Source organism: Rhea americana, unplaced genomic scaffold (genome assembly GCF_003343005.1).
Source record: "Rhea americana isolate MKP2758 unplaced genomic scaffold, rheAme1 scaffold_37, whole genome shotgun sequence".
NCBI lineage: Eukaryota > Metazoa > Chordata > Aves > Rheiformes > Rheidae > Rhea > Rhea americana.
In genome coordinates, this window is record NW_028186501.1 from 2,515,785 (window position 1) to 2,535,525 (window position 19,741).

At 43.7% G+C, this 19,741-nt stretch overlaps 1 protein-coding gene across 4 annotated transcripts in view; it reads left to right on the plus strand.

Moving 5' to 3' along the window:
• Positions 1-19,741, plus strand: part of FNIP1 (folliculin interacting protein 1) — a 66,428-nt gene that overhangs the window by 21,209 nt on the left and 25,478 nt on the right. For 3 of the 4 annotated variants that reach the window (XM_085312771.1, XM_085312772.1, XM_085312774.1), the window contains exons 2-3: positions 10,666-10,792; positions 18,938-19,081. In XM_085312771.1, coding sequence (XP_085168897.1) covers positions 10,666-10,792; positions 18,938-19,081 — 271 coding nt within the window. Of the gene's footprint in view, positions 1-2,692; positions 3,127-10,665; positions 10,793-18,937; positions 19,082-19,741 lie in introns of those variants that run through there. The other variant, XM_085312773.1, reaches the window with a different exon arrangement.

A 19,741-nucleotide genomic window follows, 5' to 3' on the forward strand; every position in this document is an offset into this window, starting at 1 on the left:
GTGATGGGCTAAGAAAGAGAAGAAATTTGATCTTTTCATTTTCTGCATTTGTTAATGTTATCTAGCTTCAGGAAGCATATATCAGCTTTGTTATGCGAGCTTAAGTTTTCACTTTAAAAAGAAAAAGGCTGTGTCCTTTTTAAAGAGATGGAGAGTATTTTTATTCCCTGATAAAGCCAAATATTTGCCTAAATGGTAAATGTGGCACTTCTTTGGAATACGAAAGAAAAGAGCTGCCTTTATGGAGACACCTTTCAGTGACAGATGCTGTGGGTTTGTTGAAAAACCTCATAAAGCATTCCCAGCATAGATGGAAGCAAGCTACTCTATCAGGAATACAACCAGTATTGTAATTATAACACTTTCTACTAAYTGCAGGCCGAGTTTGGTTTTTATTTTAATTTTTTTCTGCTAAACGCAGTGTAGATAAAGCAGTGAGCTGGAGTGGACTGTGGGGTATACCTTGGCCCTCTGTGTTGTAACCTGCTGCGCCAGTCGGCTAGTGTGAGTTAAAGTTTSATCCTCCATCCCCAGCTGGCCTGAATCTTGCCTGAGCATGGATTTATGTTTACCCAGGCAACCGCAAGGTTTGGGCTGGGTGCACGCTTGCACCCGAGTTTGAAGTCCTGTGTGTGCACGCTCAAGTGACCAGAAAATGTCTTTGTTCGCAGAATTTTATAACCAGACATCGTTTCTGGAAATGTGTCTGTTCTGTTCCACACTGGTGAGAAGGAAGCCTATTTCCCTGGATATACGCCTAGGGAAGAGGCTGGTGCATCTTCAATCATTCYTTCTTTTTTTAAGATTAGTTTCTTGGATATGGGAGATATAATGATGTGTTTGTACCAACACTGAACRTATGAAGTCCTTCCTCAAACATGAAAAATTCACTGTTCTGGCTAAAATACTAATTACTCTCCATATAATTTGAGCCTGTGTTTATTTGAAGGGAAATTCCTTCCAATATTTTTCCTGGTCAGTTGTTAGATGGAGACCAGGTCCTCTTTCAAAGCATTTGTCTTTAACGCGCATCAGGTTTCCCTGAGGTAAAATGGAAACTTTGGCTGTTACTCCTGTAAATAAATGTTTACATAATGCATTGCTCTGAACTTCTCACCATYGCAACTCTGAGGAAAAAAAGGTCACTTTTGACATCAGTAACCTTTAGAGAGCAGTGCGTTTGCTACGCAGGTAAGGAAAGTCACTGTGCCCGGCACATTCCTCCAACTAGATCAGCCAGGTAGCAGAGCTCAAACGTTACTGCTTGCAGCTCCCCCGTGCTTGGCATTTTAAGCTTTAAAGGTAAGATTTGGCTGTAAGACATGGGTCGTGTAGTCTTGCACATGCTTTTTCTACTCGTGTAAATAATTCYATTAAGACCTCTGGTACTAGTAACGTATGAAAAGGCAGGTCTTTACGTCATGGGATCAGGGCCTCGACTCCTCATTTTTAAATGAGAGGGTTCCTCAAAAACCACTTCTGCTCACAGAAGACTCTTCTCCTGGCTTTGTAACCAGCTAGGTATCTATGTCTTAATTTCACAGCTTTTTGCATCAAAACACTTGCACAGCACCGAAACCCAACCATCCTAGTTTGCATCCTGGGATAAAAATATCATAATTCAAGYCAGCGGCTGGTGTCAGATCCAGGCTTTCAACCTGGGCTCGGCCCCAGGGCCGCGCAGCCGGAGCGGGAGCTGCATCTCCTGTGGGATCTGTCCCCGAGGGCGAAGCCTCGTCCTGGCTGCTGGGGTGGGCGGTTCGGGGCCGAGGCGTGCGGAGAGGAGCGGTCTGTYGCCCTGAACGTGGTGCTGTGCAGCAGGAGATCCTGGTGAGGGAGAAACGGGTTCTGAGCTGCCTTTGTGCTAGAAACGTCGGGGAAAATCTTCAGGTTTTTAGACACTGAAGAACACTGGAAGTGGGGCTATGATGCTACGGTCTCCTGCCTTTATATATTTCATGGTCTTTGTCCAAAGATAATACAATAATGTGAATAATTAGCCCAGCATATGCCTGTGATAGTACTTGGTGACTTTTAATGTTACCCTGCTCTTTTTGATGACCGTTTCCTTCCTGCCCCCGAGGACTGAGGGGAAAAAGCKCTTTGAGTGGCAAGCCCTTTGCTCCTGCGCTACGTGGGACGGCYGCGCTGCGTGCCGGGGGCTCACGCGAGAGCCGTCCCGCAGCCCTGGCTGCAGCTGTCGAGCTGCTCGGGGTCTCTCGGCGAGCCTTACTTCGCGTCTCCTGCTCTTGAGCCGTTCGCTGCCGCGCGCTTGTCCGCGGAGCTCCCGGCGCCTGCCGCGCGACGCGCGTGGGCCCGTGCGGGTGCCGCCCCGCTCGTTCGGGGCCGAGCGGCCGCGGGCCGGCGCGCGGACGGGACCCCGTGCCGCGGGGCGTCCGGAGGCCCCGGTTCTCGTGGCGAAGGCCGCGCGCGCGTGCACGGATCCCGGATCCCGGTGGCAACGCCCTGACAGCTCGGGGTCGCGCGATGGCCGGGCGCGGGCCGGGGGCCGTCGCCCCCCTCCCCGGACCCGCGGAGCCGAGTCCCTGACGGCCCTGGACGGCGGCGGTGCAGGAGCGCGGCTGCCAGGGACTCGGGTCATGAGACTCGGCTCCGGTCGGCTCCGCCGGAGGAGGAGGGTAGGCTGAAGTGACATGCACGCCCGCCGGGGCCGGCCGAGGCGGCACTTAGCTCTCCCGTGAGTTAATTGACCTCTCGGCCGCCGCGAAGCGCTTGGCGAGACAAAGGAGCTGGGAAGACGGGCGGTATTTACGGAGTAGAGATCCCGGACTATGCAGCCGAAAGGAAGGGCAGGATTTGGGCTACAAAACTCCCGGGCGGTGTAAATGGATCCTCGTGCAAATGCCTATATTGCGCTGCAGCGARCTGATTTCTTTAAGGTGTTTTTCGTGATCCAGTTGCTGGGATTAAGCCTTTTGCATTGCAGCATGGAGAGTCTTTTGTTTGAGTTAAATTCAGACCTCTTGATATGTCACCTGACAGTCTTGTGGTTTTGGATGAATATGGCTCATTGCTATTATTAACCTGAGCTGGCAGCCAGGCACAACAGGAGTTTATAGGGATTTTGAAAAGTGGAACTGCTCGGAGGACAAAGATGCTTCCCAGGTACGATAAATACACGGTTTTCGAGATTATGTTAGTGTTTGAAAGGTTAATATTTTCAATGTGATGAAACCATTTCTTTCCCAGAAATGTGATGCTTTTAGAGAGATTTTTTTTTTAATGATTCTTCTTCTAATTGTATTCTAAAAGGCACTAATTTTCTTTTTTTTCCCTAAATTAATTCTATCTGTTGTAATTTTGCAAAGAAGAGTTGCGGTCAATTTGAATAATATGAAGCATTGTTCTTTATGCTAGTGAATGTAACTGAAAGGAGCTGGTTTTCATTTGTGTGTGTGTGTGTGTTTTTATTAAAGTAGATAGAAGACTACACAAAGTTTGTGTGTGTGTATGTATATATGTTTGCATGTGTATGTGTGCTTAAATCATCTAGAAACTGAGCAGGTGGATTTTTTGAAATGACATGCATGAAATAGTCCTGAAAATATTTTATGAAATGACAAATGTTGACTGTAAACTCTGAAGCAGTGTAAATTGCAAACTTACTCAACATGTTATGTCTGTAACAAAATCTTTCAACCTACTTATTTTTAATATCACAATCCAGATTATGATTAATGTGGTGACTACACCTAACCTGTGTGCATTATGTCTTTTTGCTTGTGGAAAGGCATCTGGYTCATGTATTGGACTTCAGTGTGTAAATTATGAATCTTAATGAGAGCCAAGTGACTTAGAAGGAAGGAAAAAAATGAAAACAAACTGCAGTCAGCTTCATGTACAGTTAAAGAATTGAGCAGAGCCAAGGACAGTGGAGAAGCCAATTGAAGTTTAGGTCCAGGTTTGCTATACTGAGCACGAAATACCTGACTGCCTATGTAGCTAGTGTGCGATATGCGCTTAGTATAAGCAGCAGAAGTTTCCTGGAGCTCAAGTCGTGCAGCTATTCAAGGTGAGGATTGCTAAGCTGGTAAATGAATGAGACAGATTTATAGGTGTAACACAGAGCTGACCTCTACCCTGCTGCAGCGCCTGCCATTCCTGCTGGGGTTCAAGAAGTGAAAAGAGGAAGGCTTGGAGATATATATATATGTGTGTATATATATATATATATTTAAAGAAACATTGTTTCCTGGTGATAAACCATAAAAACGTAGCCTCTAAAGGCAGTGGCTAGTGATGGGTGGTTGTCATCCTACGGTGACTGGTTATCTAGCAGTTCTTTGAAGCGACCCGGAGTGCAGAATCTTTGACTTCTGGAAAGCCCCAGCTGAGGGCGAAGTGACAGAGGGCAGCGTCACCCGAAGGGCGTGGGTAAGCTCCTTCGCAATCTAGTTGTCACAGGCTCCCTCGGTGGCCTTGGTCAAGTGGCAAACACCAGTTTTCTCTGCAGAATCAGCATGCATTCACCACAACTGTCACACAACCCTGAAGTGACCTCAACTCTTATAAAGAAAATTGTCTTGCAGAATTTTTTCTAAGTATAGGCCCCGTGGTTTCTCTAGTTCTGGGATCCCCTTCCTCCTTGCAGCCTTATGGTCGTGTTGTGTCACTAGCATTTAAATGGAGCCTCTCACTGAAAATGCCAACTTAGGAAATCAGTGATGCAGTTTGGATCATCCTTATCACTTGAATCCTGATAATGTCCTTCTGCATTTCAGGTGTTATTAGTAGAATAAAATATAACCCTTCCAAATCTCTATTAAAAATGCTCTGCTAATTGATCCTCTTCCAAAACTGGAGGAACTGTATGGGTCATTAACATGCCATACTTTCATGTTTTGGTTGGTTCCAAAACAGTTGTGCTCTTTCAGAAGTATCTGCACAGCTGTGTTTGCGCAGTAATGGTCAAATAAGTGAATTACTGAATCATAGTAAGAAGATACTCAAGTATATAGAATACCCTCACTGAGACCTATATACTCAACTTTTTTCCTATCTTCTCAAAGCCAAAAGGAAATGAAAAGATCCGGTTAAAAGGTAGTAGAAACMTGCACAGGAATTTGGAAGAGGTCTCTCAATCAGAGGTGAAAGTTGTGTAATGTGATGGCTGGACCAGAGAAGGACCATTTGCCTTCTGCTACTATAATAAAACAGCTACAGGATCCTAATAGTATTGGGCCACAAAGTGAGTATACACCTGTATCGACATGCATCTCCATGGACCTTGGAAATAATCTGCATATGTAAGATCACAACAAGGGTATCAGAAGGGTCTCACACTTATGATGTTAACTCTTTGAKACAGTATTTCTGCCTCACGTTTCTGTTTGGCAGAAGTTGGGTGGTTCTAAGCACTCCTGTAACACCAGTAATGGTGACGGATAAGGAAGTGCATCTGCAGGCTTTCCAGCAAGACTGGCGGGTCTCTGTGCCCAGTGCTCACCTACGGGGAGTCCAGGAAACATTTCCCTCTGTGCTGATGGAGGTTGCCAGTGCCTTCAAAGCCRGGGTGGTGGAGGGTTAGGTAGACCTGCCGTCTGCTCGGGGATGGCTGTTTCTGTCAGCCTTCTAAAAAGGTGCTAACATGAAAAACATGCAGAACAGATAAGCTAGCATAAACTATAAATATCATTTGCGTAGATGCTTTTAAAAATAGTTCCAAGTGATTCATCACCAGGCAGTTTTTAAAAGTATGAAACATGATGTAGGAAAACAATAGCTTGACTGATAGTTTCAAGTTACTTTTTCAATAGTTAGTCATATTCTTGTTTTGAGCATTTTTACTTTTTAGCAAACTCTTGCAGTTCCTATCTGTTGAATATTTTAATTAGTTTGCTTCAGTTGCTCTCCTTTTAGACTTAAAATCTGTGTTAATTATTAAAAAAAGAAATAGTTGGACACACTCCAGGTTGTCTTCATATAAAATTGTTTTAGAACTAAAGTCTTAGCCAAGAGGGGAAAAAAAAGTATTAAACCCTTACTGTAACAAAAAAGTTCCATTCATTTTGTAGTGGAAAGGAGGAAGGAATGTACTTGTTTCAATTATGGAGGAAGTCTTGTATTTTAATTGGTGGAGTGTTAATGGGKATTTGGGTGTCTGTTGTTTCATCTATTAGAGCTTGCAGGAGTTTAGTAATATCAATTTAAGAGCATTTGATTGCTTCTTACTGAGAAATGTCTGTGACAGCAATAAATCCCAGGAATTAGATATGTGACAAAATCCATCCTTGGACAAAATCTGGAATTCTGGATTGCTGTGCACTCCTTGTAGTGCTGTCAGGAGGCGTTTAATGGCTCTGCGAACTTGAACTACCAATAATTCTCCTTGTGGCTGAGTGCAGAAAGGCAGCAAAACCAAACAGATGAAAGAGGGCTGAACAGCAATGTGGCCTAAGCGCAAACCTGCATTTAAATATTATTCTTCAGGCCATGGTTTCATTGTTATCAATTTCGAATAATTCCCTCGTCAGCCCTGTGCAACGCAGCCCTGAGCGGGAGCGCCTGGCCTTGCTGGGAGCCCACTCCGCCGCGGAAGGGCTGGTCACCATCCTGGGTCCTGCTCGCTCTGCGGCCACGTGCACGGCGCTGCTCGCTCGGCAGCGCTGGTGCACGTAAGGAGGGTGGGCAGGTCCCTGTAAGCTTGGGATGGATTTATGGCAGATTAAAGTGACTGTAAAGCCACAGCCTAATAAGATTTGCAAATATTTGTAACTTGCTGAAAATGCATTTGATTAGTGATCCATGCGGACTGGATTCTGCAGATTGCTTACACTCTGGCTGTTCCCATATTTATTCAGCAGCCAATAGGACTGAAATTTGGGTATTCTTTTCCAAATATTTGTTACAGTCCATTTTAGCTACGTGTAAGATTTGATTGCAGCAATTTCCAACGAAATTCCCTCTGTTAGCTTGAAGTCTGCGAGGAGGACCTCACCATGCTCCGTTGCCAGGCTCTGGAGTCCAACTTGTTCTGCATAAAATCTAAAGAGAATTTATTTTCTGCTGCATTTTTCAGATTTAAAGAGATTCGTTTTACATTATTTGCTTCTGAAAAATCCCACCCAGCACTTACACTTTAATGATTTAGGAGAACCCCATTTCTTAACATCCCTTTCTATATGTATGGTTATTTTGCACAGTAGAGATCTCCACAGGACTGACGTCCTGCTTAGAAGTAGTTTTACTTTTCAGTACTTCCCTTGCTCCATGCACAAGCTGGTAGTACTAACTTTGAGACAAAGTTGCACTTTCACCTGTAGAAGTGACAAGATTTTTCTTTTATAAATAAATAAAAGAATACATACACACACAAAATCAGTTCCAAGGGAAGATCAAACAGCAGTAGATATAGGTCATGCAGGAAAAACACTGTCATTTCCAGAACAGTGTGGGAGATGGAGATTCACCTTTCATTAACGTTACTAGAACATGTGATGCTGCATCTCCTAGTTTGCCTGTGAAAATCTCAAGAAAACATCAGTTAAATGTCAACGTTAGTTTCCATTTATATACAGAACTAATTATATTCAGAAGATCTAGGTCACTTTCCATCCAGCTGAAGAGCAGTGCTGGAGCATTGCCCTGTTTTATTTGTTTTGAGAACGTGCCCTGCATATTGCACATGAGCATTAATATGTTTCTGGGGGTAATCTATCTAGATATAAGACTTAATGGTGCTTCGGAGCTGCTAAGAACAAAAGCAGAGCTCCTCTGCGGTGTTTCCGGCAGGAGCCCGTGCTGCGTGGCGAGGAGGTGCTGGTGGCGTGCTGGAGGTGCTCGGCTGCCTCTGTTTACTGTCTGCCTGGACAAACTTTCCCCCAGCTCTCCCGGCATGTCTTCTGGTTTGGGAAGTGGCCCGCTCTTGCCAGGGAATATTTTTGCAAGGCTGAAATGTGCTTAAGGACTGTATTATGTAACCTAGATAACGCTTGCTTGGAACGATCTCAAATTATGATTTATAGTATCTGCTGAATACTTGTCTAGAGAAAGTTAAAATGTCATATGAAGAAACTGAGAAGTAAACAGGCTCTTGTTACCTTGSTCAAATGTGTTGCCAAATACAGCAGGAGTTTTATATTTAGCTTTCTCTCCCCTTAGTGTGTAATCTGCTCTTGGAGCTCTTGGTGAGTGGACTTTCCTGAGATCTGGAACAGTGACTGCCCTTCTTTGCCACTAATTTCAAAGTCAAATATCAAAAGTACTAGGTAATGGAAGACGTGCTTTTGTCTGAGCGTGGAGGAAATTCAAATGTATTGCAAGGGTGGAGCGAGAGAGAGTACCTTTTTGGCAAGCACTCCGTTGTTATTATCACATGCCGTTTGTTTATAAGAACGGCAGCGGCCCAACTCACGGAACGAGTTTCCGGACTTCCACTGATTTCACTTAAACATAAGGAGGTGGTTCCTCCTGGAAGCCAGTTTATCCAGCAGTATTGCTTGCCCTCTTATCTCTAGCCAAAGTCAGGCCCTTCTCTAGGCCCTTTGAGCGTCTCGGTTAATAGCACTCTCCAAATAGGCATCRAGCAATATGGCTCTGGTTTATTATCTCTTCTGAAATGTGGGATTGGGCTGGTTAGCAGAGGCCCCTGCTGTATGTAAACTCTTCTCTGAGTTTTTTATCTTGCCAAATGCTTTTTTTCGTATAGAACTTGTTTGATTGCCAGTCTGCTCTTCACGTGACCTGGCCCCTACGGGATGGTGCTTGGCTTTAGGTGCCTTCCCAGCCAAATTGGAAGACTCTTTGCTCCTTGATCCAGACACTGAGTTATTTCAGTTTCAAATTGCTCAAGCTTTTTTCTTGTAATAAGTTGCTTTTGACATTTGTTGCACAGTGTCTTCTCTGCAGCTTCTGTTTTTCTCTTCTGTTGCTAAACGATGGGGCTGAGCAGATTAGGAAATGAATTTCCTCTTCCAAGAGAGTGAGTGACTGTGCTGACACTTAGTTTTACTCAGCTGGTACTACACAAGTTGTAAAGCCTGTGAATTTGGGTTGGACATTCTTAAAAATGTTTGGTAGGTGTTGGTGGCTTTGGCTATCAAAACTCTGCTACAACCAAGTATACAACTTGTCGAGATGAGAATCTTCGTTAGCATACTGATCACGTAAAGCGCAGGCACAGGGAAGGAATTCATCCTTTTGGTCCGTGAATTAAAAGGACAGAGGAGAGTAAAGCTTACCATCATCTTGTGGCTAAGCATCCTAAATTTACCATGTTATCAATTCTGAGAGTCTTTTTGTTGAAAGAAATATCCACACAGCTCTTTGTCCAAAGCTGGGAGCCTGTATTCTTCGTTAAAGGCTGGAAAGTTCCAGGTTCTCATTCCGCGCTTCTTCGTGTTTGTTCCGTGCTAACTCGACTTTCCTGATGGCCAAGGATAAGGAGATAAGAGTTTCATTTGATCTGGGAGAAAAGGTTCTTAATTCGCTGAAAGGTCATTCCTGTTATTTCACCTATAGAACAGGCATCTCATTTCTTAGCTACCAGGAACAGRGAACATATCAGTAAGCCTGGATGTCCAAGTCCTTGGCTAACAGTCTTTGCTGGGCTGGCTGATAATATTATAGGGTTGCCTGGTGTGAGATTGGTCTGGTTGTTCATTTTAATGTGTCCTATAATGTCATAGTACAGGTCCTTTCCCGTTCTGCTTAGGATACAAAGAATTTTGTTCTYGGCATTAAAAATTTGAGATCTATGATGCAACCATAAAATCAAGATCACATGCATTAACATTCAAGTATGAGCCCTGCGAGTTCTCTCTTTGCAGAGGAGTCTGTGGGGACTAGGGAAGGAAGAGGCTCGTGACAKGTCCTTTCCTGTTACTAGCTGCAAGACTGGTTTGGGAGTAGCTGTGTTAGAAGAGGACCACGGCATGTGTTCTCACGTGCATTCTGCTGTCCCATGTAGGAACATGGCTTTGCATCACAGTAGCCAAAGTGGAGATTATTCCTGTGTCTGAATATAGCAATTATATCATCTGTAGTCAGGACCAGATTACATCTGGCCATCCATTCCGACAATATCATGGCATACATATTGGAATAAATGTTGAAGTGCATATTAATGCAGTTATTTTTTAAATGTAAGTTATTGCAGTGTTTTGGATAYCTGAGGCATGGCAAGAGAGGTATTTTGTATTTTTTTCATATGTGAGRTTCACTGCTGATGGTGCTTTGACAACCCAGAGATCTAAAAATGATGRCTGCAAATGAAAAAATTCATTATTATATAAAAAAACGCAATCATGTTGGTCTTTCAAGCTAGTCCTTGCAATGACAAGAGACTTTTTTTGTCTTTAAACACAGAAGCTGAGTTCTTCTGTGACTTTGATTCCATGAAGCTGGATCTTGAAGAAATCATTAAATATCGTAAGACAGAGCTAAACATCATTGCTGAATAGCTGCAGTGGAGTGGCACCMTTTATGCCAGTGTAATTTRTCTACTTACAAGCAATGTGTTTTCTTAAATAAATAAATAAATAAATAAATCCCAAATCTAATACAGGRTCAAAGGGTCTGATGAAATGACATTGCATTTACTGRATTTTATGTTCAATAAAGTTGACTATACAGCTAATGTAGAAAGAGCAGTGTAGTAAAAAATTGTTGTAATTAATACTTCTAATCTCTGATTTTTCATTAAAGCTGGCCTTTGCCGGAGTTTGACCCAAGTCAGATCCGACTGATTGTGTATCAGGACTGTGAAAGAAGAGGGCGGAATGTCTTATTTGACTCCAGCACTAAAAGAAAAATAGAGGATGTTTCGGTGTCGGTGAGTATTTTAATAATTTACATGGTTACATTCTGTATGTTTTTTACAATTATGATTAGTAAGTCACAAATACTCTTTTATTCATATTAACATTTAAACTTTGATTATATTCAGGGCTAAATGTAGATGCATATTAAATTGCAAATTATTCAAGCTTCACTGATTTCACCCTAGCAGCTTTAAATATTGTAGTGAACTGTTTATTCTTGGGCTCTTCTACTTTCTGCCCTTTCAAAGAGAAGGTGTCTTCTGTGGCTGCAGCAGGCAGTGCTGGGAGACCGAGACAATGCAGAATTTGGTGTTTTTTGAAAGTTTTTTGTGGCACAGCCACTTTCCGTAGCCGGGAGACTGCCTTCTGAATTGGGAAGTCCTCCTAGTCCCATCTTGATCAGCTTTTACCAACTGTTGTTTCTGTGCTTTGCTGACACAAAGTTACTTGTAAACTTTTCTTTTGGGCTTTCTGTTTGGCGTGGTCTGCTTGATAATCTATTAATTGAAATTATAACCGATGCAGCCAGATGAGGATATTTCTGTGTAGGGACTCTGGCCAGAAGATCTCATTTCTAGCTACAGCGCTATTGTAAGTGGTTTTGTGAACTTGGACACTGTATTTAACTGCTTTGAACTTCCTTTTCGCCATCTCTAAAAACATTTGCAAAGTGTTTTAAGCTCTACAAGCCGAAAGGATTGTGTAGATTGAACTTATGCTCACAGTTGCTTTTTCCCATAGGACCTCATGAAGTCCTGTAAGTAGGAATACACCAAATAACATTTTACCCCCAAGCCCTGATTTTCATGTTAGATATTGGAGTACAGCCAGAAGATTCTTCATCCAACATTGAAAACTCTTCAGGCTGTTGCTGAATGCTGCTGGCCTGGTGCTTCTCATCCTGATCCTCAGCCCTTCTTCCTTCCATGTACCTTATCCTCTGGGAGTCAATCTGTGCGTCACAGGCACTGACTTCCAGGATTCTCCGTAGCTTACGTGAGCACATTTATAGACCCAAATCAAGATCTTATTTTCCTTGTTCTTTTTGAGAATTTGGGAGGTATGACAAATACTGAACAAAATGCATCTTTTTTTTATAATTTTAACTTGTTAGCACAGCTTTATTACTTCGCAAGGTCCTATTCTTCTAGATGTTCTTGCCAGGAAAACAGAGGTTTTTAAAGACCATCTAAAGATCTTTGAAGAGGTTTACTGGTATGAATTATTGGCCTTGCTTATTACTGCTTTATTAATAAAAAAGACTTTGTGTAGTATGAATCCTCTTGCCGTATTTCTATTGATTTCTTGAAGGCCTAAAACCTCTCTAAGATAGATCTGTACTTGCATAATGAATTTGAAGATTTGACTGCTTGGGTTTATTTCAGAAAGGTGGWTGACTGTGACAGCTTTCTAGCAGCAGAATAAATGGCTGATAAGTAATCTAATATGGTTCCATATGATTATCCTCTTCATTTTTYTTCATTAAAGGGGAGGGAGGGTGAGGAGGAATAATCAGGTACATTCACAGTCCCCATGAGATGACTATGTGAGGTTGGTGGAGGAAGACTGGTCCCAGACTAGTTGAAATGCTCAGTATGGGTCTATGGTAACTTGATATATTTCATTTTTTGCCATATTATCAGACTTTGAAAAGGAATATGTTGAAATATTTTTTTGCCCTGATAGCCCTCTTCTGCAGTGCTCAGATAATGTCATCTCAGGCAAAACTGTCCTCATAAAACAAAACTTTGCAAGGGTAGAAGCATTATGCAGGTAAAAACGTGCAGGAGAGTCCTCTGCTGAGCTTGCTGTAAGCTTAGTACAGACTTGTACAGTTAGCAGTACATACTGGCCATTCTCAAGGAATTGCGTTGTTTATTTTTCTCGCTCTTTATCATGATTTTCATTAACAAAGACACACCCTGCCTATACAAAGCCAGATCTTGGCTCTAAGCACATTCCAAGGCACTCTTGCCCTTTTTCAGCAAGATGTGTGTGGGCTGGGCGCTCTCCCTAGTGAAAGGGTATCTGTTAACAGCCTCACAAAAGCCAGTGCTTTCTGCATTTTRCTCCCTCCAGTCTCCTGATGTGATTTATACCTCTAGATTTACAAATAGTCCAAGGGGGATATCTGCAGAAACTCCAAGMAGTGACCAAACTATTCTGATTGCAGTCTAATCAATTTAATGCAGGGAATTTGTATGTAAGGTCCCATATTTTTGATATTGCTAGTTGTGCAGGAGCTCTTTGTTTCCTATTTTCTKTTGTTTCTGAGAAGTATAATGAAACAGTTTCATTGAAAGCAATTATTATTTAAGAATCATATGCCTGAAGCTCTATTTTATATATTTGTAATCTCAGTGTACGTCAAGAGTTCTGTGCAGTAGACCAAGGCTAAGTATGACTCAGCCATTCACATTCTGTAACTTACAAAATTTAAGGAGTATCAGAGGAAACTTTCCAGAGACATATTTCAAGATGCAAAACAACAGGTTTCAACTTTTAGATGRGTGAAAAATGCAGAGCTTGTCTTGAGATTTGTAGTGTCCACTAAGCTAGGCTCGTTACTGGGTGCACATGATTTTTGAAGGGCATGTGAATATAAAAGAAAGGAGGATTTTGTGATTTCTTTGCATATTAAATCAGCCTCTTTTCTTCTTGTCTTCAGTAAAGCWAAATATTGGGTAAAAAATAATTTTGGGAGGGTATATTGCACAGAGAGACAGAAGGCAGTTGAGAGATTTCCAGCATCTCCACTAAAATATTTTAGTTGTAACAGAAGTTGTGGTAAGGAAAAATGCAAATATTTTCATTAAATTTTCATTTAAATAAATAACTCTTTCATTATAGAGATTGTAGCTTTGTTGGAACTGTAATTCTGAAATGTACATAGCAACAATAAAATTCTTGGCTTTTCAGGATTTCAGAACTGGAGGGAGATACGAACAGTAAATAAGCCTGCTTCCCAGCTGGATCCTAATGCATGTTTCCGTATTTTGGGGGTCCTAATACAGTAGGTTTGTAGGGTCCTCCTACAGTAGGGATGTTTTCCCTGTGTCTGGATGACGTTAAACTCACGAGTGAAGCTCAGCAGCAGCCTGGTGACGGGGAGGCTGCAGGCACCAGAAGGGTCGGCCGCGTGCTGGGCMGGGCGAGCCACGCCGGGCTCCTGGGTGCTCGGCGTGCCGCGTGGGGCTCCCTTTGGCGAGGCCTGTTCCGTGTTGGTGCTAAGCACAAGAGGGTCTTCCCTCGGTTTTCGGGGGCGGCCGTTGCTTAGGCAGGCTCTGTGAGCAGGTGTCTGACGCAGGGTCTGCAGCAGACCGCTGCCTCTGCCTCGCAGGCACCGGGACGTGGGACCGCTCTCCTATCTGAGGTGTTTGCCAGGGCATCTCTTCGCAGCCCTGTGACTCGAGATCATGAGCAAATGTATCAGAACAGGCGTTTGCATAGCGAGTGTGTGAGGGCAGCATGCGATAGAAGTGAGCATTACTAATGCCTACACTGAACAGCCCTGGTCCACACCCAGACACCTACCTCCCTTGGATTTTCTCAGTTACTTGGATCTTGAAGTACTTTTGCTGGCAAGCTGGTGGGTCTGATCCACAGTCTCCTCTAGAGAATTATTTCGGTTTGTACCTCATACAAATGAGTGTCTAGTTTCTGATGGCGCTGTGTTACTGGGTGTGCAGGTGATGGTATTACACCCAGTGACTGATTTGTGCGGGTAGACTCATTTCTGAATTTGTCTGCCGCTCTTCCTATAACATCTCCCCGCCTGTTTCTGCTCGCATGTACCCACTAGTCCCGTCAGCYCCCCAGCGGCCTGGTTCCTTGTGGCTGTGCGAGGCCCGCAGCAGACCTTCTTGGGCAGGCGTGTCTTCGTTGAGTTGTACCGAGTGCTCAGGCCAAGAGATGTGTATGAACCCAGGTACTCCTTCAAGATCTGCACTACTGAGCCTGCTTTGAATTTCCCATCAAGCATGAGAAGCAACTCCTTTTCGTTTTTAAGGTGCAGACAGCAGGTGGCCCAGCCAATGCTGAGCTTTCAGCCTGCGTTTCCTGACACTTTGCCTGAGTGCTTGGCTTGTCAACCTTGACACTGTGCTCACGCTAGCCTGGTGCAAAGGCGGTACGGTACGGTACCGTGCCGCTGCTGCTGCCCTGTGGCGCGTGCGTTATGCAGCCGTAAACGCCAGTGTGCAAAGACGGGTTGAAACGGAGGCATTTACCTCAAGGGGCTGGCAGTCGAACGGGCGAGGATGCCACCGGAGCGGYGCCGCGGGAGAGAAGTGAGGAGTACACCAAAGAAGAAGCTGCGAGGGGAACGGGGCGTCCGTGCCTTCCTCCAAGCAGACTGAATGAGTTTGGGTTTTTTTTTGGTGTATTTTTTTTTTTGGCTGTCTAGTTTAGCTACTCGTTTTGTGTTGTCTGCTGGTGATTTACACCAAGAGATCAGTCACCCTTAGAGATTTGACTGAAGAGAGGTGCTGGCTGACATGTAAGAAGCTGAAAGATTTACTGAGTCTAAAGGTCAGCTTAGAGGAAGGTGTGGAGACCAGCGGGGAAAGAGGAGTGCAGAGAGACCAGAAAAAAAGAGAAAGAGTAGGGAGGAGGGGGAGCAAGAGCCCCCCAGTGCACGGTGCTGAGCTGGGATCAGGAGCCTGAGCAGCATATGCTGCGAGTGGGAAAAGCCAAGGGATCGAAAAAGAGAAGCAGCTTGTTTCCATGAGGCAGAGAAAGATTTTCGGAAGCAGGTTTTTTTGGAAGAAATGAAAGAGATTTTTAAGGGGAACAGATAAGAAAAAGTTTCAATAGCCCAACCAWGGGATTTGAGATCGTAACCAAGGGTTAGTGTAGCAGAGTTGGAAGGTCTTTGCTGCTGTAGAGGGGGAGAAAAAAGATTTCAGCAGCAGAGCTGCAGAGGAGAATTACTTTGCAGCTGATCTTTCTTTAAAGATGCTTTGCTATAAATTATCTTCAGTGCTACCTCGTAGGTGGCCAAGATTTCCAGCAAATGGTGACCTTTAATGTAAGAACTGTGGCTGTCAGAAAGTCTCCAGGACTACGGCAGTGTCCGCAGAGCTGGCAGAGAAAGCGCAAAGAGCTCGACCCTAACGGGGACTCCGGTGGGCTGCCTGCCACCTCCTGCCAGCCCGCGTTCCCCCGGCTCACAAAAATCTGCCTTTTGGGGTTCACCAGCAGCACTTTGCGCAGAGACCTGATTTATTGCAACTGGGTGCATTTGGAAGGAAAATCCACAGTTCTGAATCTGTTCCTTGTACAGTTCTTAAATGATTTGGCTACCTTTTTATTTTTGAAAACTTGAATATGTTTGGAATATTTTACTGGAATACAAGTCATCCTGCTCCTTTGTTGCACAGTGTCTTGAGATATGCTGCATCTAAAATTACATTGATGTTTAGATGCAGTAACTACAGAAAAAAGGGACATTGCAGATACTCCATCTAATAGCCCAACAGGTTATTCTTACGTACACATGAAGTTTCCTAAAGAGCAAATATCAAAATTTGTCAGAGTCCTGCATTTTAGGAATGATTTACTGTTTGCAAGGTTCTGGCAGGTGGTACTGGAAAGAACCTGAACATCTGACCTCCTTTACAGGCTCCTGGCAGCAGTCTTGGTTCATTAAATTCCCCTGCGAAGACCTAACAGCCATTTCCCTCTAGTTTTTTAATTAGGCAACTATTACTGCAAGCCATCTTGCTCCCCAGTAAATCTAGGGGAAGCCGCTATGAGGAAAAATGCAGCACTAATGACAAGAAATTACCAAGAAGTCAATAATTTGTAAACTTGGTCTCCTTTTCTTCCTTCATGGAATTTTCTTTTTCACCTGTAGAAATGCATTTACTGGCCTCACAATCTCTAGAAAGCTCAAGTAAAATAGTATCTTTTTAAGGGAACTCTGAACACCCAATGAAAAATGCAAGCTGAAATGYGGTTCGCCTGCAAAAGCTTCTGTAACCATGTGGATTTTGTGTGGTTTTATCACATGATGCTTGCCTAGCCTAGGACATTGTTGTTTGTGTCAGAGATAAAATGCAATTCTGGTTCACGAGTTCCTACTAAAGTCATATGATTATCATTCACATGTTCCAGCCATTGTGTACTGTGCTCAAGCCACGGATATTAGCCATTAACAAATCTGCATATTGCAAGAGTTCAATCCTCGCCAGTCTGTCATGCGGGGAGGATACCGCCGGGGAAGGGTGTAGATGTAGATAAAGCACAGGACACGGAGCCTGGTGCACGTTTCCTTTCCCCTCTGCCGCAGAATTACTGGCTTGTCTGCACATTTTTCCTGAAGGCTTTCTGTGGCAGCAGCTCTGTAATTGGAGCAGCRGTGCAAACTGCCGTGTAGAGCTAGATAATCCCTGACATTTTCTGCTGTTTTGTCTAGATCTCACCCACAGTTAGGGCCAAATTAAAGCCACCTGGTATCCAAGGTATTCCGCAGAAAAATGTAACTGGCACAGCCAAGGCCAGAGGCTTGGGATTCCCATCTTCTTCCTCAGCAAAATCTGCCATCCCTACAGGGCAGTGCAAGCTGTGGTCTTTTCTCACAAAAGTGAGGTTGGTAATACAGAAAGCAGGAACGTGTCCACTAGATGCGGAGGTGCCTTTGCTGAGTGATTCGGGGTAGGGATTTTTTTCTCATCCTGCCATATATACAGTAGCTGCTGACACTGTTGAGCAGTCATGAAGTTAACGCCCTCGTGAGATGCATGGGGGATTTCATGCTTTTCCTATTCTACCCTTTCCTTTTTTTCAGAGCTACTTGCATTTTTGAATGAAGTGGGAGCTTGTGATGTAAACCTGTGAGTTCAGAGGCGAAGCCAGGCCATGTAGCGCCTTTGTGYTTCTGTGCATCCCTGAACCTTGCTTCCAGCTCTCTTTGCTTCCAGTTTGCTCTTTCTGGTTAGGTGATTGTAGAGGAAATTTTAATTGAGAAAGTCTTGGGGAATAGTTAGTATGTAACTTTGTGCAGTGTAGATGTATTTCTGTCYCTTAATGCTGCCTACTAGTAAATGTGTGTAATGTCAACCTTGTGTAGGTGTTCTAAAGTTCAGCAAATATATGAAGAGTACTCTGAGATCTTTAAGTGGAGAGGATTGCCTAATGTTAGTAATGTTAATGGCGTTGACAAATGTGTACTAGTTCTCGTTGGGATGCTGGGATTCACAGGTGAAATCACAAATGGTTTTAAATATTGAACAAAATAGTGGTGTTTCATCTCCAGTGACAGTAATTGGGAATGTTGTGTGTACGATGGTATACCTGCAAAGATCTGATGGTCCTGCATTTCAGTTCCAGTTCCTCTTCTGAGCCTTGTTTTCCTCTAAGTCCTATTTTTGCAACTCTTTGCCTGAATCACATGTCAGGAATGAACCTTTCCTGCTTGGACCTTCTTTCCTGTGCCCTTTTGTGAAACTTTTCTCACTTCTCCCTGCCCCTAAGTGTGGCTTTCAGCTTTGTCCATTTGCAGTGTCATGAAGCACTCATAGTGAAAATGAAATGGAAAATGTCACCTCTGTGCCATTCTTTTAAAAGACATGGGGATGTAGATACAGCTGGGAGGAGATCTACAAAAATGACTTTTCTCCCCACTTCTCCCCATAACATAAGTCTGTTCTGAATTCTCTGTTGCTCTTGCTCGATTATTCCTTATCTGTGATACAGTTTTCCAGTGCATAGTGGAAAGCTCCAGCCATGGTCTGGCTGACACCCCAGGGCCATGCACAGCRCAGAACTGTGCAAACTCTGCCCCACTTAGCACCCAGTGTGGCAAGTGCAGGTGGCACCCGTTGTCGCCACCCTCCACTGCATGCTTTCTTTCCTGCCATCCTTTTTCCTAGTCCTGGGCCTAAAATTGAGGCTTGTAAAGCTTTAGAGGCAGGTATCTACTTAGGAGAATGGAGCTGGAGTGACCTATTAGCTCCTTGCTATGTGAAACAGYCCAACTTTCTTTTCTGCATCTGGGCTGCAAGAGACGCTAATAAATACTGTTAACTCTTCTCCTGAGGCATATACTTTTCTGCTGTTAAATGTCTTACCTAAAGAGGAAAGTGCAGCACTGCTAAGCAGTGATTTTCTGGTTGTAGGTCTTTGTGTCAACGCACGTGTTGTCTGTATTTCAGAAACTCTGCAGCGATGCTCAGGTGAGAGTTTTTGGGAAATGTTGCCAGCTGAAGCCCGGAGGAGATAGCTCTTCTTCCCTGGATAGTTCAATCAATTCATCCTCCTCATTCTCTGATGCAAAAGAACAATGTCCAAAATATCAGGTAAGACACCTTTCTTTTTTCTTTTTTGCTTAATGATGTCAAATTCTTACAACAGGTGAGGTACTGAATGTTTTAAAATGCCTGAAATTAGAGGTGGGTTGTGGAGAGCTGTGAGTCAGAATTAGATTTTGGTTCCAACTGAATCATGTTTTAATTTTATAGTTTGGGGTCTGAACAACTCTAAAACCAACTAGCTGGTTCTCTCAGATATGTCTTGGACAGGAGGAGTTTGTCTAGGGCGGTTATCACGTCTTGTGACCGTGGGGATGGCCTCCTTCAGTGTGGTCGGCCTTAGGCATGATGTTGGGCAGTCTGAAGGATGATTTTCTTTCTTGGAAGCAGCTGGCCCTAAATCTTCAGTAACTCCCTTTCTTAGGAACTAACTTCAGCAGTTTGAGGTGTAGTTTCGAGCAGCAAGTATCTATACATGGTATAGATGAGGTGATTCATTGCAAAGTACCAGGGAAGTAATAAATGCACTCCCTATAGGGATGGGCTGGGTAACAGCTTTATGGCGAGGGATTCAGTGAACTTGGGTTATGTTTTACATAAGAGATTTTGGCCATGAGAGTAGCTGGAGTCATCTGACACAGATATATTCCTGTCATCTCTCCTTCCATGGATCACAAGTGTTTTATATTAAGCCAGCCTAAAATAGAA